The sequence below is a fragment of the Thamnophis sirtalis genome, unplaced genomic scaffold, assembly GCF_051295495.1.
Source record: "Thamnophis sirtalis isolate CommonGarterSnake01/CBP01778 unplaced genomic scaffold, rThaSir2_p1.2 scaffold_7, whole genome shotgun sequence".
NCBI classification, from domain to species: Eukaryota; Metazoa; Chordata; class Lepidosauria; order Squamata; family Natricidae; genus Thamnophis; species Thamnophis sirtalis.
The window spans coordinates 63,775,168-63,792,507 of record NW_028261387.1 but is presented as its reverse complement, the minus strand read 5'-3'; the positions used below and the strand labels follow the sequence as shown (position 1 = coordinate 63,792,507).

The 17,340-nt window shown below is 37.3% G+C and overlaps 1 protein-coding gene across 5 annotated transcripts in view; it reads right to left on the bottom strand.

The window, feature by feature from the left end:
* Positions 1-17,340, bottom strand: part of PHF20 (PHD finger protein 20) — a 43,174-nt gene that overhangs the window by 3,620 nt on the left and 22,214 nt on the right. For 3 of the 5 annotated variants that reach the window (XM_087720283.1, XM_087720284.1, XM_087720285.1), the window contains 10 exons: positions 16,895-17,062; positions 15,737-15,904; positions 15,299-15,574; positions 14,206-14,304; positions 13,151-13,315; positions 8,090-8,265; positions 7,462-7,597; positions 6,333-6,528; positions 4,809-5,208; positions 3,888-4,059 (listed from right to left, as the gene is read on the bottom strand). In XM_087720283.1, the coding sequence (XP_087576409.1) occupies positions 3,888-4,059; positions 4,809-5,208; positions 6,333-6,528; positions 7,462-7,597; positions 8,090-8,265; positions 13,151-13,315; positions 14,206-14,304; positions 15,299-15,574; positions 15,737-15,904; positions 16,895-17,062 (1,956 nt within the window). Of the gene's footprint in view, positions 1-3,887; positions 4,060-4,808; positions 5,209-6,332; positions 6,529-7,461; positions 7,598-8,089; positions 8,266-13,150; positions 13,316-14,205; positions 14,305-15,298; positions 15,575-15,736; positions 15,905-16,894; positions 17,063-17,340 lie in introns of those variants that run through there. The other 2 variants (XM_014053405.2, XM_087720286.1) reach the window with 2 other exon arrangements.

Sequence of the window (17,340 nt, the reverse complement as noted above, 5' to 3'; positions counted from 1 at the left end):
GCATGATGTGCACACAGACACACATGCACCCAATTGATGTTATGACTGATGATAAAGCACATAAGCATCAGTTACAGATAGTCCCCTACCTATCACCACAATTGAACCCAACATTTCTGTTATTAAATGAGGCAGTTAAGTGAGTTTTGCCCCATTTTACGGCCTTCCATGCCAGTTAAGTGGATCCGTGCGAATCTGACCCCCAATGACTTTCTTTGTCAGAGGGTCGCAAAGGGTGATCATGTTACCCAGGATCCTGCATCCATCATAAATGTAAGTCAGTTGTCAAACATCTGAATTTTGATCACATGACCATGGGGATGCTGCAATGATGAAAAATTGTCAAATTACAACAGCATTTTTTTCAGTGCTATTGTAATTTTGAACAGTCACTATGTGAAAGGTTGTAAGTTGAGGACTATCTGCAATGATTTCAGTAGTTCTGCAATCTGTGAATAGTTCCTATTAAACTTAAGGCTTACATTTTCTTTGAAGCACTACAAATTCAATTTACAAATAAAGCAGAGCGCTGTATTTCAGAGTACCTATCAACAATTTTACTGTATTTGGCAGCTCATAAACAATGTGGCTTTTCTGCTGTAGTCCACACTTTATGGAACACCCTCTCTTCCCCATACAAAGGCTGGCCTTCTCTGGTTTAGCTTTTGGGAGGTCTGTTTGTTAGTTGTTGCCTAAGGACTGGCAAAATAGTGGGATGGCTCCTGAGTAATTAACAACTCTTTTTTGGTATATCTCTTTTTATTCTGGGCTGTTTTTTTATATGAACAATATTAATTCACTTGATTATTAGATGGATGGCTATGTAAATATGATGGATAAGTGAATGAGCATGTCTCTTTTAGTTACAAAAGCTAGAGAGCTATTTCAGTATGGAAAACTTAAGTTAAATTTAACGGAATAGTATACATGATAGAAGTCTACCTGGAATCAGCTATGTGTTAATAAGATTTAACCTGATCCACTTTAGAGGACTTACATCAGCCTGCATACTGATAGCTTCATCCAACCTATTATAATATTTGAAAAACATCGTGTGATGACTAATGAAGAACTTAAGATAGTCAAGATAGTTAAGATAGTCAAGAATGCAAGTAAGGACTGTGATGTTGATGCTATTATACATCTTGACACAAATGATCTGTCCCAAAAAGATGTACCTTCTGTGAAGAATGATTTCCAGAGCTTGGGGTATGAACTTAGTAGTATAGGTTGTAGGCTTATCTTTTCAGAGGTTTTACCAGAATATAAGGAACAAAAAGGGAAGGCCCAGTGTGTAGCAGAGTTTAATGTGTAGCTAAAGGAGAGGTGTAAAAAGGAAGGCTTTGGTTTTATTAGTCATGATGTCTGCAGCTGGTCCAATGAAAAACTGTACAAAAGAGAAGGTTTGCACCCATCCAAGAAAGGGACTGAGTTACTTGGCATTAAATACACAGATTTTCTGGATAAACATTTAAACTGAACAGCGGGGACAGAGAATTAATTGATACAGAACATTTCTGTCCCCAGCAATCTAAAATTCATAGGGTTATCAGTGCATGTAACACAGATGTTTATACGGGTAAGATTATCACTCCTGCTGTCAAGCAAAACCAAGCATTTAATAGTGAGTGCCATATCATATGCATGAATCATACAAGTGGCAAGAAAATAGGGGCAGTCAGGCATAACACAGGTTATGTAGACAGTAAACACAGGGTCAATCAAAATGGACTCAAATGTCTATACACCAATGCACAGAGTATGAGGAATAAACAGGGCGAATTAGAAATTCAAGTAAAAGAGGGCAGATATGATATTGTTGCCGTTACAGAAACTTGGTGGGATGAAACTGACAAATGGAACATACAGCTAGAAGGATTTAAATTATTTAAAAGAAATAGACGAAATAAAAGAGGAGGTGGAGTTGCACTATATATAAGAGATAATTACCTCTCTACAGAAATAGAGCACAACAATGATGAGAACTATCTTGAATGCATTTAGGTCAATATTAAAGGTTGGGGGGAATGACATTGCCATAGGTCTACACTACAGGCCACCCAACCAAGCAGAGGAAGTAGATAAACTTTTTGCTAGTCAGCTAACTATGGTTTGTAGGAAGCACACCACAATAGTGGTGTGGTGTAGTAGTGGGGGATTTTAACTACCCTGACATCAACTGGCTTGCCACAAAAGTAAAAAATAACAAAAAAGCTTCTTCCAACATGTTAAAAACAAGAAAAAAGTTAAGGAAACAATTGGTCCATTGCTGGGAGAAAGTGGCAAGAAGGTGACAAGCAACAGGGAGAAAGCAGAACTATTTAACTCATGTTTTGCATCTGTCTTTACACAAAGGGATAAAACAGTCCAACCTATCAAAAACAGCACCACAAAAATCAGGAACACAAGTTGAAATAGGGAAGAAAATGGTAAGTGAGCATCTGTCTACCCTAGACGAGTTCAAATCACTAGGACCGGATGGATTACACCCCAGGGTTCTAAAGGAACTGGCAGACGAGATCTCAGAACCACTGAACTATATCTTTCAGAGATCCTGGAGCACCAGGGAACTACCAGAGATTGGAAAAGAGCTGATGTGGTTTCCATCTTCAAAAAAGGGAAAAAAATAGATCTAGGAAACTACAGACCTATCAGCCTGACCTCAATACCAGGAAAGATTCTGGAAAAGATAATCAAGCAAAGAATTAGTGAACACCTAGAAGCAAACAAAGTAATAGCCAAAAGCCAACATGGGTTTGTCAAAAACACATCATGCCAGACTAATCTTATTGCATTCTTTGATAATGTGACAAAATTAGTGGACCAGAGGAATGCCGTCGATATAGTTTACTTGGACTTCAGTAAGGCATTTGATAAGGTAGACCATAACCTACTACTAGATAAAGTAGAAGAATGTGGGTTAGACAGCAACACCACCAGATGGATTCGTAACTGGCTGACCAACCACACTCAACGTGTAGTCCTCAATGGAACTGCATCTTCAAAGAGGGAAGTATGCAGTGGAGTACCTCAAGACTCTGTTTTGGGCCCAGTACTCTTCAACATCTTGATCAATGATTTGGATGAGGGAATAAATGGGGAACTCATCAAATTTGCAGATGACACCAAGCTGGCAGGAATAGCCAACACTCCAGAAGACCGGCTTAAGATACAGGAGGATCTTGACAAACTTGAACATTTGGCACTATCTAATAAAATGAAATTCAATGGTGAAAAGAGTAAGGTTCTACACTTAGGCAACAAAAACAAAATGCACAGATACAGTATAGGTGGTACCTTGCTCAACAGTAGTAACTGTGAAAGAGATATTGGAGTCCTAGTGGACAACCATTTAAATATGAGCCAGCAGTGTGCAGCAGCTGCCAAAAAAGCCAACACAGTTCTAGGCTGCATAAACAGAGGGATAGAATCAAGATCAAGTGAAGTGTTAATACCATTTTATAATTCCTTGGTAATGCCACACCTGGAATACTGCATCCAGTTTTGGTCGCCACAATGTAAAAAAGATGTGGAGATTCTGGAAAGAGTGCAGAGAAGAGCAACAAAGATGATTAGGGGACTGGAGGCTAAAACATTTGAAGGATAGTTGCAGGAACTGGGTATGTCTAGTTTAATGAAAAGGAGGGCTAGGGGAGACATGATAGCAGTGTTCCAATATCTCAGGGATTGCCTGAATGAAGATAGATAGAAAGACACAAGGGAAAAACACTGGCCTTTCCAGGAAGATTCTAAACTCAGTTTGCCAACCCAATATGATTATAAACCTAGATTAAACAGATTTAATGTAAGAAATAAAACACAAGAAAAAACAATTGGAACAGACCTTAATTAAACTGTTAAAATTTGTAGCAGAAAAAAGTCATTACCATCTAGTTCCTTTTCAATTAAATCCATCCTGTGGGTAACTTCATCTTGCAGGGACTCAACGTGGGTTAAAAGGTTAAGCTGCCACTGCAACTGGGAATTCATAATTTCATCCTTGTCTTTTTCAAGCAATTTCACTTCAGTATCTTCTTCTGATGTGATTTTTTCTCTTACCTAGAAAAATGTGAAAGTTAACATTCCCTATAAATCGTGAACAATTTTAAAGAAAAATAGTTCAAGAGATTACATACAGGGAGCTGCCCTGGCACAGTGGTTATATGGGCTAACTCTGTCCACACCCAGGAGTTGGATTCTGGCTGGCTCAAGGTTGACCCATCCTTCCAAGGTTGGTAAAATGAGGACCCAGATTGTTGGGGGGCATATGCTGAAATTGTAAACTGCTCAGAGAGGGCTTTAAATTTAAAGCACTGTGAATCAGTATACAAGTTTACGTGGTATTGCTATATATTTAATTCCTAATAATTTTGGTTCAAAAGATTAAATGATAATGGCTGTCTGTGAATGAAGTACAAATTAATAAGTTTAATATATTGTAAGTTATACACTCTCCTTCTTTCCTTCCTCTTTGTCTGTCTGTCTGTAGCTACATTAACCCAACTAATGTAATCATCATCACAATAGCATAGGAATTCCAATTTTCCATCTGTAATGTTAAAAACTAGAAAGGATTCAGTAAAACATACCTTAGAATAGTGATGTTTTGATTCATTTTCCAACTTGCATATTTCTCTCCCTCTCTTCCGTCCTTCTTTTCCTTTCCTTCCTCTTTCTCTCTCTGTGTCTATCTCTCAAAACTATTCCTTAGCTACATGAACCCAACTCATGTAATCATCACAATAGCATAGGAATTCCAAATTTCTATCTGTAATGTTAAAAACTAGAAAGGGTTCAGTAAAACATACCTTAGAATAATTATGTTTTGATTCATTTTCCAACTTGCATATTTCTCTATCCAGTTCCCATCCTAATCTCTCCACTACAGCATCATCTCCATTTTCTCTTATCCTATTAACATCATCATCAATGTCCGAACTTCTGGTTTCTACAACAAGTCTCTGTTCTAAAGCAGGATAGTAAGCTCGAGGTTTTTGGTAACAATGCTCACTAGTGATATAAGATTCCTCTACGAAGGGAATGGTTGGAGGTTTCTCAACTGTTCCATTAAAAGTTCTATAACTTGTGGTCTCCTCTTTGCAATTGTTTTCTTCAATGTGAATGAGTCTAGCGGTATGAGATTTTTCTTCTATTTTGAGATGCTTCCAAGGCTGACACCAAAGTTTCAAGTCAGGATGTTCCTTGCTTCTGTTAAAAAGATAAATAGGTGGAAATTACACTGAAAACTTTTACTAGAATTCAGCTTATATCTTTTATCTTCTAAACTCATCTGAAATAGCTGGAAACTAGCCAATGTGAGCCTTCTATCAGATTTCAGAGAAGTTATGATAGTGTCAGTGCTTGGCATGTGCATCTGTTACTATTTATCAGCACTATTAAACAGCATAAGTAAAACAGGTAAAAGCATCATCTGACATAAATGAACCTATCTGAATTTAATGTTAATACTTCAAAACATAGTTCTTTAGTGATTTTATTGATATGTTCAATAAAAGCAGATTCTTAAAAATCATATAATAAGTATTTAGAACACTGTAAAATAGAAGACAAATCTTCATAATGACTTCAAAGAACTTGTATTCCCAAATTATGTGCCACGGAATATTCCTCAAAGGCTCCTATAAATGGTAAGAAGAAAACTACCCCATGAATTATTATTTTAAACATCCCTTTAATGATTAGTGATTCCTACCTCAGTTATTTCACATAAATATAGCCATGTACAAATGTTACAAATGAAGTTTCATTTGGCAGCGGTAAAGAGGAGGAGCAGATGGGGGGAGTAGACATATTAAAATGCAGGGAACCCTACTACCTTGCTATTTCGTATCAGTATTATTTTATCTCTTATAAAAACAAATCATTAACCATCTAAAGTTCGATTAATCAGAACGATTGCTATGATTCCACTTATGGCCTGAAGCTAGCTTCTTCCAAGTAGTTTGGGATGGTGTATTTTTCTACTGATAGAAAAATGAAAGGTGAAAGGTATCCAAAGTCAAGTTGGACCATAACAGGGGAAGTGCTGTAAAAATGGTTTAATACACAGGTGTCAAACTTGCAGCATCGTGTAACTTTTTTCCCTTCGTGGACCTGGGGTGGGCATGGCCTGGGCAAGATGCATCTGGTCTGTGGGCTGCCAGTTTGACACCCCTGGTTTAATATTATCCTGGACCAACCTGATAAGCATATCAATATCTAAATGTTAGGTTATACAATAGCTTTATGAAATTCAATTGTATTTAATTCTTTGAATTATATCATTATAATTTAATATAATTTAAATTTAAATACATCCAAATATAGCTTACTGCAAAATGCTCATCTTCAACTGAAGTCCATGTAGCACTTCTATCACTTTTTGCACATCGCCAAGAAGCTGGTGTGTAGCTACTATTTTCTTAGCATTTTGATGGGAATAGTTTTCTCCCAAAAATGCTAAACCATGCATGTGGCCATTGCATAACCATTCCTTTTCATACCAATACTTCAAACTGGATCGCTTGCCTAAAGCAACAACATGGAAGTAAATTAAAAATAAAAGCAAGTATATGCTCATTATTAGCTATATTCTAATTTGCCACTATTTTCACTTTTAAAATAAACAGCAAAAATTTGCATATTGATTTGGCATATAAAGTTAACCTCCAAATCTGAAAAAAACTCTAATAATAAAAGCTACAGCAAACTACATTTTAATTATAATCTTTTGACTAAATTAGTAAAAAAATAGTAAAAGTGTGAGTTTAAAACTATTTTAATTAAAGAAAGCACAATAATATCAATGGCATTATTCCTTCTCACCCAGATGATGATTGCTAATTCAGTTATCTCTTAGAGAACTGAAAGTACTTCTAATCAGGTTTCAGGCACAAACAGGAAAACATTAGGAATAATATACAAATCCTTTAAAATAGAGTGGGTTTTTTTTATTCTGCTATATAATGTTGCATAAAAATTTGTGCAGACTTTTGAATTTTCAATATTTTTCCATACAAGTCCAAAACTAGAAATAGAATCTAATTATATCAGTAAGTAAAAAATTACACTTATTTATTTATTGAAAAAATGTATGGAGAACAGATCACATTTTAGATAACTTTTATGCAGAAATATTAAATATTCAACAAGGACGAGCCTATGTTGGTAATAGCAGCTTCCCTCTTGCCCGGACTATGGTGGGAGACTCAAGCAGCTGGCTAAATTCAATTTTTACTAATTAAACAATTAAACAAGTTTCAACTTAAAGAACAATATTAATGGTATGTAGATTAAAAATCAGTAAATTTCACAAATTATTAAATATATTACCAGTGTAACATATTCACTATATTGGTTATTACGGTAAACTAAATAATTTGCTATCAAATACTTGAAAAATTAAGGTATGCTGAAAAAAAGCAGTACAATAATACATAAAATAACGTAATTATTACATACTATTAGAAGACTCTGCAACCTTAGAAATCTTTGTACCTGGAGGATCTTGACAAACATAACACGTATATTTCTCAGGTACATTTTCTTCTAATAAACCCATACAAACTCCATGCTGCCAACAGAGACATTCTTCACACTGTTAAATATTAGACAGAATTAGATCAAACACAATTTGCTATTTCATAAACTAAACAAGAGATTTAGACTATTTCAAACTCTCTCTATAACATTGGGGCAAGTCAAGGTATGGTCATTCAGGGTGTTACTAGACCATGCTCCATCCTATTGTTACCATCTCTGAAGCAACAACTATCAGATAATTTAGGTTGTAGATAGTAAAAACTACTGCAGTGATTCACTTAACAACTGGCAAAAAAGTTGTAAAATTCATTTAACAACTGTCTTGCTCAGCAAGAAAAAAATGGGCTCAATTGTGGTCATAAATCAAGGACAACTTTTTCTCTTGTGTCTCAAGGTCATTCTGTCTAGCCATTACAAAATCGTACTTATCAAGAAGTCTTCCCAATTAGTTATCCAGGACAGAGTTTCAATAATCTTATGATTGCTATTTGCATTTCTTTGGGGACTAGCAATTTATTTTGTTATACTCTCATCTTCTACAATGTACCTGAATCATAAAGTCATTTTCTTCCTCTACTTCACAAATGCAGCGAACGATTTCAAAGTCATTATCATCATCTTCAAGATCTTCATCAGGATTGGTTGTTACATCAATATCTCTACTGCAGTCATCATCACTCCAAAACAAACTTTCTGCAGATGATTCACTCAGCGTATCATCCTCTGTGTGCAAACATTGAATTTGAATGAATCCAACAGATTGTGGATGGTTTATAAATTATTGCCTGCTACTCAATAGGTATTAGCAATATTTTCATACATCTGGATTTGCATACATGCGGAGAGCTGATGAATTGATAATTAACAACAGAAAGACATTGTTGCAACACAATCACAGATAAAGAACCATTCATTTCAGCAAAAGAATCCAATATAGGCATGTATTTATTTAGTGGATTTATTTGGCTATTCCTCTCACATATATGACTCTGAATGGCTAACAGTATTAAAAATAATTAAAACATATACAAAAATATAAAATTCACAGCATAGATACTGTACTTGATCTTAGCCAAAAGCCTGAGAAAAGAGCTCTGTCTTCATCCAGGTGCCCAAGCTCAGGCACACAATCATGTTTGGGGCCTTAGTAAGGCCAATGTGAACACTGTTAATCTAACTGCAGGGAACATTATATTCCAGAGGGTGGGCCCCATTATAGAAAAGGGTCTCCTGGGCCTGCCAGTTAACAACTGGAGAGACAGTCCCTAGATAACTTGGTCTTTAGCCATAAAGGACTTCAGCTTGAATTAGCAATAGCAATAAGATTTAGACTTATATACCATTCTATAATGCTTTCCAGCATTCTCTGAGCAGTTTACAAATGTCAGCATAATGTCCCCAGCAATCTGGATCCTCATTTTACCGACCCCGGAAGGGTAGAAGGCTGAATCCACCATGAGCTGGTGGTCAGGATCAAACTCCTGGCTGTGGACAGAGTTAGCCTGCAAAATTGTATTCTAACCACTGTACTGCCACGGCCGCTTGAACCCAGAAGCACACTGGCAGCCAATGCAGGTCCATAAAAATAGACCCAGCTAGCTGCCTACAATTCTGCACCAGCTCAGCTTCCAAATTATCTTAAAGAGCAGCCCCAAGGCACATTGCAACACTCCAATCTAGAAGTCACTAGGGCATAGTCATGTTTGGAAGAGAGAACTAATCGTAAGAGTCAGAAGGAGGAGGAGAAACCCTACTTTTACTGAGTAGTTTTACAGAAGAGTGTAAACTACTTCAAAATGTAGTTTGGTGACATTGGGTATTTTATGATTTTATAAAAGGTATTACATTAGGTAAAACCTAAATAATTATCTGCTGACATTGTCATTATACATTTTAATCGGAGTCCCATTAGCCCCCATGCACTGCAATAGATTTAGGAATCTTACACACATGTATTTCATTAATAGAAATTAGAATTCATAACTAGATTGGAATACAAAGAGAGCACGGGAGAGAAAAATGTTTACCTTATTCCACAGTGCTTTTTGGTATAACATGAGTTTGGCTAAAACATAGTAGCAGCTGCTTTGGGGGTATAATATGGGTTTGTTCTCAGTACAATGAACTCCTAGCTCTCAAAGTTTATCAGTTCCTTTGAAAACAAAGTAGCTGAGTCAGGATGACTCAGGTATATAGGTGATATCTTCCAGGATATGATAAATTGTACATTTTAGAAAGAGCTGGCACAGTCATATTCTATTCCGTATCATGGATGCAGTTGTAGAGGTGGTCAACAGTATTAAGTATCTGGGGGTGCAGATAACTAACAATCTGAATTGGTCTCTCCACATGTCATCCTTAGTGAAGTGTGCAAACCAGCTTCTGCATTTCCTGCATCAGATGAGGAGAGCACATCTTTCTCCTGCTGTCCTGGTTACTTTTTACAGAGGCACAATTAAGAGCATTTTAACAAACTGCATATGTTTGGTTTGGTGGCAGCAGTGCCTCAGACAGAAAGTCCATACAGAGAGTGTAGGACAGCCGAGAAAATTATAGGAAGCTTGCTTCCTGTTAATTCAGGATACTGCTTATAAGCGCTATGTGATTAGAGCTCTGTTGTGGTCTGCCAGCGGCCTGCAGAGCTGGCAGCATAGTTGAACAGTAAGGAGGTTGGGGGAGGAACATGGGCCAGTCCTAGAGTCTGGGGAAGGTTTGGACAAGGGCTCTGTGTCAGAGGCAGAGAGGGGGCGAGGGCCATCTGGGAGTTATGTGCTATCTCGGGAGCCTCCAGAGTTGGACACCAGTGAGGCAGAGGAACAGGCTCCCCATTCCCAGTGCACGCATGCACACAGCTGACAAAAGACAAGAACAGTTAAGACAGAAGGGACATCTCGGGAGTAAGGCTTGGAGGTGATTGTCCCCTCCCATAGGACATAAAGGAGGAGCACATGAACCTTTGCAGAAAGCAACTTGGTTCATGCTAGTCGGTTTACCTTCTGAAGCTCCATTTTGACTGTTTGCTCTGTGTGGCCTTGCCAAGCTAATTGCCAATTAAGTCTTTGGCAGCATTTAAAAAAAGATAAAAGTGGGTGCTTATCAGCTTTATCCCAAAGACTTTGGCAGCCTACTGTAGGACTCTTTCCAACTATTTGGGACTCATTACAGGTTGTGAATGAACATAATTCACAGCCTTTGAAATAAAAAAGGGGTTTTTGGACTAAGTCTGTACTTTTTATTGTATCAGGAAGCCTAGGTCAGAACAAGCTCAAAGCATTGTTGGAGATCATACATACTCGCTTTACAATGTTTCAGTTGTTCTCCTCTGGGAGGAGGTTTCAAAGTATTTCTAGCAGGACTACAAAATTCTATGACGGCTTTGTTCCCTATGCTATCCGTCTGGTAAACTCACAAAATTCGCTTTTCTCGCCATGTACATGTTCAGTATATCACAGAAGGGAGCACACACACACACATTTTGTAATTTGGACATTATCACTTAGGGGTGTACTCACTTTTGTTGCCAGCAGTTTAGACATTAATCGCTTGTTTTGTGTTATTTTGAGGGGACAGCATATATACACTGTTATACAAACTGTATACTCACTACTTCACATTGTAGCCAAGTGTCATTTCTTCAGTGTTGTCACATGAAAAAATATACTTAAATATTTACAAAATGTGAGGGGGTGTACTCGCTTCTCTGATATACTGTATACATCCGGAGTGTGTGTTGTTTCTCTGTGTCATATAATATATGTGGTTATATGCATAATTTTGTATTTATTTATTTTGTCGTATTTATATAGTGTATATTGGAGGTGGTGACCCTTTGAGAGCTGCATGCAATGAAATTTCATTTTAATGTATACTGATTAGTGTACATTCAAAGTGACAATACAATAGCAGAGTTAGAAGGGACCTTGGAGGTCTTCTAGTCCAACCCCCTACCTAGGCAGGAAACCCTATACCGTTTCAGTCAAATGGCTATAAAGTTATTCTAAATCTATGTAACATCCCTTGCTCTCGGGGGATATGTGAGATTTGGAGTACCACATTATACAAGGATATACTCTTGTAGGGGGACTCAATTCTCAGGTGATAAATCCCCATTCTTTTGTACTAATATTTCTCTTAGGGAGCATACAGGGTTTTTGACTGCAAGCTATTGACTCATTGGAATTATATGAGGTGAGTTTCTATTGGCAGTACAAAGTGGTGATATACCTGTCAGGTGTGAAGGCTATAGATGCCATGGACCATCTACATTAATTGCTGGGGAGAAAATAGCAGTCATGATCCACACTGGTAATTTTGAGAAATATAGCTAGGAAGTCCTGAGTGTCAAATTTAGGTTACTAGATAGCAAACTAAAGTCTATTACTGTCAACAAAACTAAAATTTAAGCTACTAAGCAGCAAACTAAAGTCTATGACTGTCAACAATGTTCACTGTGCAAGCTAAGCAGGTGGAGCTTCATGTTTATGTCATGGAAACCCAGTTTACATTGGGTTAAAAGCAAGAACCCTCCAAACATGAACTGCAAGAGAACAATGGTGGCAAGGGCATGTCTCCATCTCCTGTTTGTGAACAGCAAAAAAGCATCAATTAGCCATTGTGAGAAACAAACTGCTGGGCTAAGATGGGCCTTGGCCTGAGACAGCAGGGCTATTCTTACATTCTTAAGTTTTGCAAGCAATGCCACTTGCTGAATAATAGACTCTAAATTTGCAGAGATGTTTTATTGGAATTGGAATTGGAATTGGAATTGATTTTATTTGTAGGCCGCCCTTTTCCCTGAGGGGACTCAGGGCGGCTCACAGAAACCAGGGAGAGGGGAATACAATACAATACAGTACTAAGACGACAACACATAATAAAATAATACGCAACATGCATACAACATTCGGGCGGGGTAATGGTCCTTATCCCCAGGCCTGACGGGCGAGCCAGTTCTTCAAGGCTGTGCGGAAGGCCTGGACGGTGGTGAGGGTACGGATCTCTACGGGGAGTTCGTTCCAAAGGGTCGGGGCCGCTACTGAGAAGGCCCTCCTCCTTGTGGTTGCCAGCCGACATTGGCTGGCCGATGGGATGCGGAGGAGGCCCAACCTATGAGATCTTATAGGCCGTAGGGAGGTAATTGGCAGAAGGCGGTCTCTCTCATCTTTATCAGAAAGATTTAAAATTTCTTCTAAAATGAGGTAGTGGGGCAAGAAGCATAAAAGTTGTGAAACTTAAGAACCAACTGTACAGTCCAAATTTGCGTTTGAATCCTGAAAATATCACCCCCAAAATTTGGTCCTGGAAATGCCATGTCACTTTTTAAATACCCTTTTCCTTAAATGCAGACTTCCAAGTTTAAGAAATTTGCATATTCCTGATTTAAATAATTCAAAATTACGCAAAATAGAAATAACTACAAAAAAGGTATATCTGTGTTAGATATCTGAGATGTACTAATCTGCAACTGAAATGTCATAATTTAAAAGCTATCAATACTTAATCATAAACAGAAAGCCTGTGGGGAAAAAATCCCCATTATCATTAATATTCAGAATTATTATTATTTTTTTAGTTAAAACCATCAGAAAAAATGCAAAAGCAGTCTTACCTGTGATTTTTAATTTCTGTTTACGATGCACAGTATCAGAGCTATGTATTTGTGTACTCAAATGCAAACAAGATCTATTTGTAGAATTATATCTTGTTGTAATGGCAGACCTTGGAGAAGAAAGATCTTGGGAAAAGTCAACATTTTCTTCACTCCCTGAATGTTCTGGAAAGTTTAATTAAGTGTTATTATCCACAAAATACTAATATTATGATTTATTGATTTAAACAATAATTTTATTTATTATTAAATGTATATGCTGCCCATCTTGCCTAGAGTAAAAGTAACAATCATCTTACAACCAAGTAAGAGTAAAAAGATAAAACATTAAAATAAATATTAACATTAAAATTGACTTAATTAAGAAAGATGGCAAGGAAGGAAAGAAGCAAGATGCACATGACAGAGGTGGAGTTTTATTGCAGTCCATTAACCACATAGTTAACTACATACTGCTAGAAACAGCTATAAAATATGCAGGCTATACCTGCATTTAAAATAGCCATAAAATAGGTAGGCTATATCTAGTGTTTCATGGTGATATCTCTAATAAGCAGGCAATGACAACTATTGTAAATAACTGTATTTAAAAGCTTTATAATTGTCCATATTTTTGTTCAACTTTCAATATTATTAATAATAATCTCCTTCAGTTACCACAGGTATGGAAATGGATCATAACTATGCCTTCTAATTTTCCCAGAGGTATCCTGCTTGAACCCATTTGGGATGCAGAGTAGGTATTATGCTTTCAAAATCAAAAACATATGAAGGCTATTAATTGCCAACTTCTGCATTAAGAGGCAAGGTCTTCTCACAGAAGAAAAATCTGATCACCAGGTAAACCAGGAGAGATCTTCAGATTCTTTTCCGTAATTAATTGTTTCTGTGGCTCACAATGTTTTTTTTAATGAAAAAAACAATTAATGTAGGAATGTCTATTTTATTGGCTTTAACATATTAGGTTTTAGATATATTGTCTCTCAAATGATACAAACTGCCTAAGAAAATTAAAAGGCATCCCTGTCAGTAGCAATTTTCCGTTAAAATATTACCTGTTTTTATTTTCTTTTTTTTCTTTTTCTTTTTCTTTGATTTTGATCTTCCAAAGTCCCTGGGTTTCTTTTCTTTGTTTTTATCCTTTTCTTTAGCAGCTTTAAAAAATAGATACATTATTATGTTTTCTCCTTTATAGTTTAAAACACGGGTCCCCAACCCGTGGTCTATGGTCTTTGCAACTGGGCCCCAAAGGTTCTCTCTTGTGTGAGTGGAGCTGCTCATGTGCCAGTCTGCCATTCGCGTGGTCTGGTTTCGCTCCCCCCCCCTGCCCCCAGTCAAGCTGTCTGCTCCCCATGCTCCAAAAGTGGAGCAGTGAGAGCAGAAACTGAGTGGGACAAGCACATCCTGCTCAGTTTCGCTGACTCATTGAGGCTGCCTGCACAGGACACCCTGAAGGAGCACGAGACCACGACCCCAAAGGCTTCTCTTTTCCATACAAATGGATGAAAGGCTTGGGGGAGCGATCTTGCACTCCTTCAGGCCTTCTGTCCCTTTGCAAAAGCTTTTGGCATGGAGAAGCCTGAGTGAGCCAAGACTGTGCTCCAAAGGCTTCTCTTCCCTCTTGAGTGGAGCTGCTCATGCACTTGTCAGCCTGCCGCTCACGTGACCTTGTTCTCCTCCACCCCTCCCCAGACAGGCTGCCAAGGTGCAAAGGTTAGAGACCACTGGTTTAGAAGCGTTAGGTTTTTACTCAGGTATACTTCTGATATAATGAAAGTGAATGGTGGTCAGTGGGCTCTTCAAATGTAATGTTTAGTCACCATTTCAGCATTGTTTGCCATCTCTCTTTTTATGTCTTCCTTTTTCTCCCAAACTGCCTTCCTCTATTCAGCTTTGTAAATTTACAAGTGTATCTATAAAGTCACTCACCTTCAAATAATTTCAAAACAAGAACGGTGATCATCCTAATTTCATATATGTTAATATTTCTGCATAATTAACATGTTAATCGTGTGAAATTGATACATTTGTGTTGTTTAAGTACTAAATTGAAAGGAAAAACTTGAAAAATACTGGCCTTTAAAGCAACCCAAGTGATCTGCTTCAAAATAATTCAATGTATTTTTTAAAGAAAAAAATATTACTTACATAAGCAACCAGATGTGGTCCGCCTTCTGGTACAACCTTCCTGACTAGCCTTTTCAGAAGCCAAGGAACCTCTTGTTTGAATATTTCTTGTTGCAGGATTTTGTTGTGGTTCTGGCGATTTCTCAATCCCATGGAAATACTTCATATGATAATGCAGCAGTTTAGCCTTTCGAAAGGATTTGGAACAGTCTAAGAACTTGCATCGAAATTTAGGTTCATGTTCGATTGCAGCTTTAGAAGCAATAAAACCATCAATTCTCTTAGAAGAACTGCTTCCTACAAAAACAATGTATTAATAGTTTTTAAATCCTACATTAAATTATAAGATGCATCAGATATTAAAAGCATGCAGGGTAAGAGACTGGCATTACACCATCCTAGCCCCATCAAAATTCAGGGTGCACTTTCTCTTCAAAGACTGCCCCCCCTCAAATTAACCTGTAACAGATGTGACAGAAGTCTCTTGCAAACGGGGTGAGGAGGAAGATTCAGCTATGTTCTCTTCCTTTAATCTGCTATCATTTACTGAAGCCTGAGATACTTCTGAAGGTGGAGAAGACTCTTCAGTAATCTTTTGGTCAGATTTAGGACAAGCCTCCAAGAGATCTAAAAGATAAAACAGGAGAATAAACTTAATCTACCGAGGATTACACAATATTATAGAAGGAATTTTTGAACAACTATAAAAAAGTAACTTAATTGCATGCTTGCACCAAGTGTGCAGTTTAAATTTAGAATTTTAGTAGAATTATTTCAAACTAAGAGACAATAAAATCCAAGCTAGCATGAAGATAATTTTTATCCTCCAAGTACTTTAGTTTCAAAAAGTTTTCCTCAAACATTTAAATTCTCCCTCCCTTGCCTCTTTTCAGTGCTACAATCTGCATTAAAAAAACAAATAATGCTGCTACATTTACAATATAATAGCAGAGTTGGAAGGGACCTTGGATGTCTTCTAGTCCAACCCCCTGCCTAGACAGGAAACCCTATACTGTTCCAGACAAATGGCTATCCAACATCTTCTTAAAGATTTAACAGACCCGTGTTTAATTTCTGAGCTTCTGCTTGTCCCACAAAGCACAATTTAAAGGCTGTTCAAAATACTTTAAACATTTAAATGTTTTATACAGTTTTACAAATAATTCAATCAGTAATGTAAATTATTTTTATAAAACATCTGTGAAATGTAATCTTGTGTAATTATAATCATAGCAATAATCAGACAAGTATCGTTTCTAAATTACAAGAAAGTAATTTGAGTAAACAGGCCCTTCCCTAGCCACATGAAGGCCAAGTGAAGAAGAGGAAGCATATTTAAATCTAAACATTCTGTTAGTATAGCTATTCCAATAAAAGTAACCCTATCTTGAATCCTTCCATTCCCATTTCCTGAAAAATAATGTAAAATTACTTTTAGGTTATTGGACACAATTCCTAAGTGATAGCTAGGATCTATAAGGAGCAAAACACCTCTTATCTTTAAAAAATGATAAAAAATGGTTTTGGACAAACTGCCACATGATCCCACAACTCTAGAACTGAGCTTTGATTCCAAAAGTTACTGACAACACCTATAAAATGAGGTTTTTTTTTTACCTTCACTAATTTCTTTTGGAGTAGTTTCTTCGAAAGGCCCAATTTCATCCTGAACTGGTGTGGTGATGCTATTGTCTAAAGTGTCATGGCTACTGGTAGTAGAATGCCTTGATTGTCTTTTTACGGAATCTTTTTCACTGTCTGGAGCACTTTTCAACTTCTCTTGTGCTAAAAATAATTTTGTTAAACAAATAGCAATTGGTACACTATAAAGTACACCATAAATACATTGCTATACATACCCAAAATAAATAAAAGTTATCCGATAAAGGTACTTTCTCTCCTGAGTCAAGCATGACATCTGGTGCAGAGGTGGGTTCTTACTGGTTCAGGTGAACCAGTAGTGGTAATTGGTCTTGGGTTGCCGAACGGATAGGGGCAGCAGGCTGGCCACGCCCCCAAGCTGGTCCCCTGGTCTCTTGCCTGCCGCTTGCTCACCCCGCCGC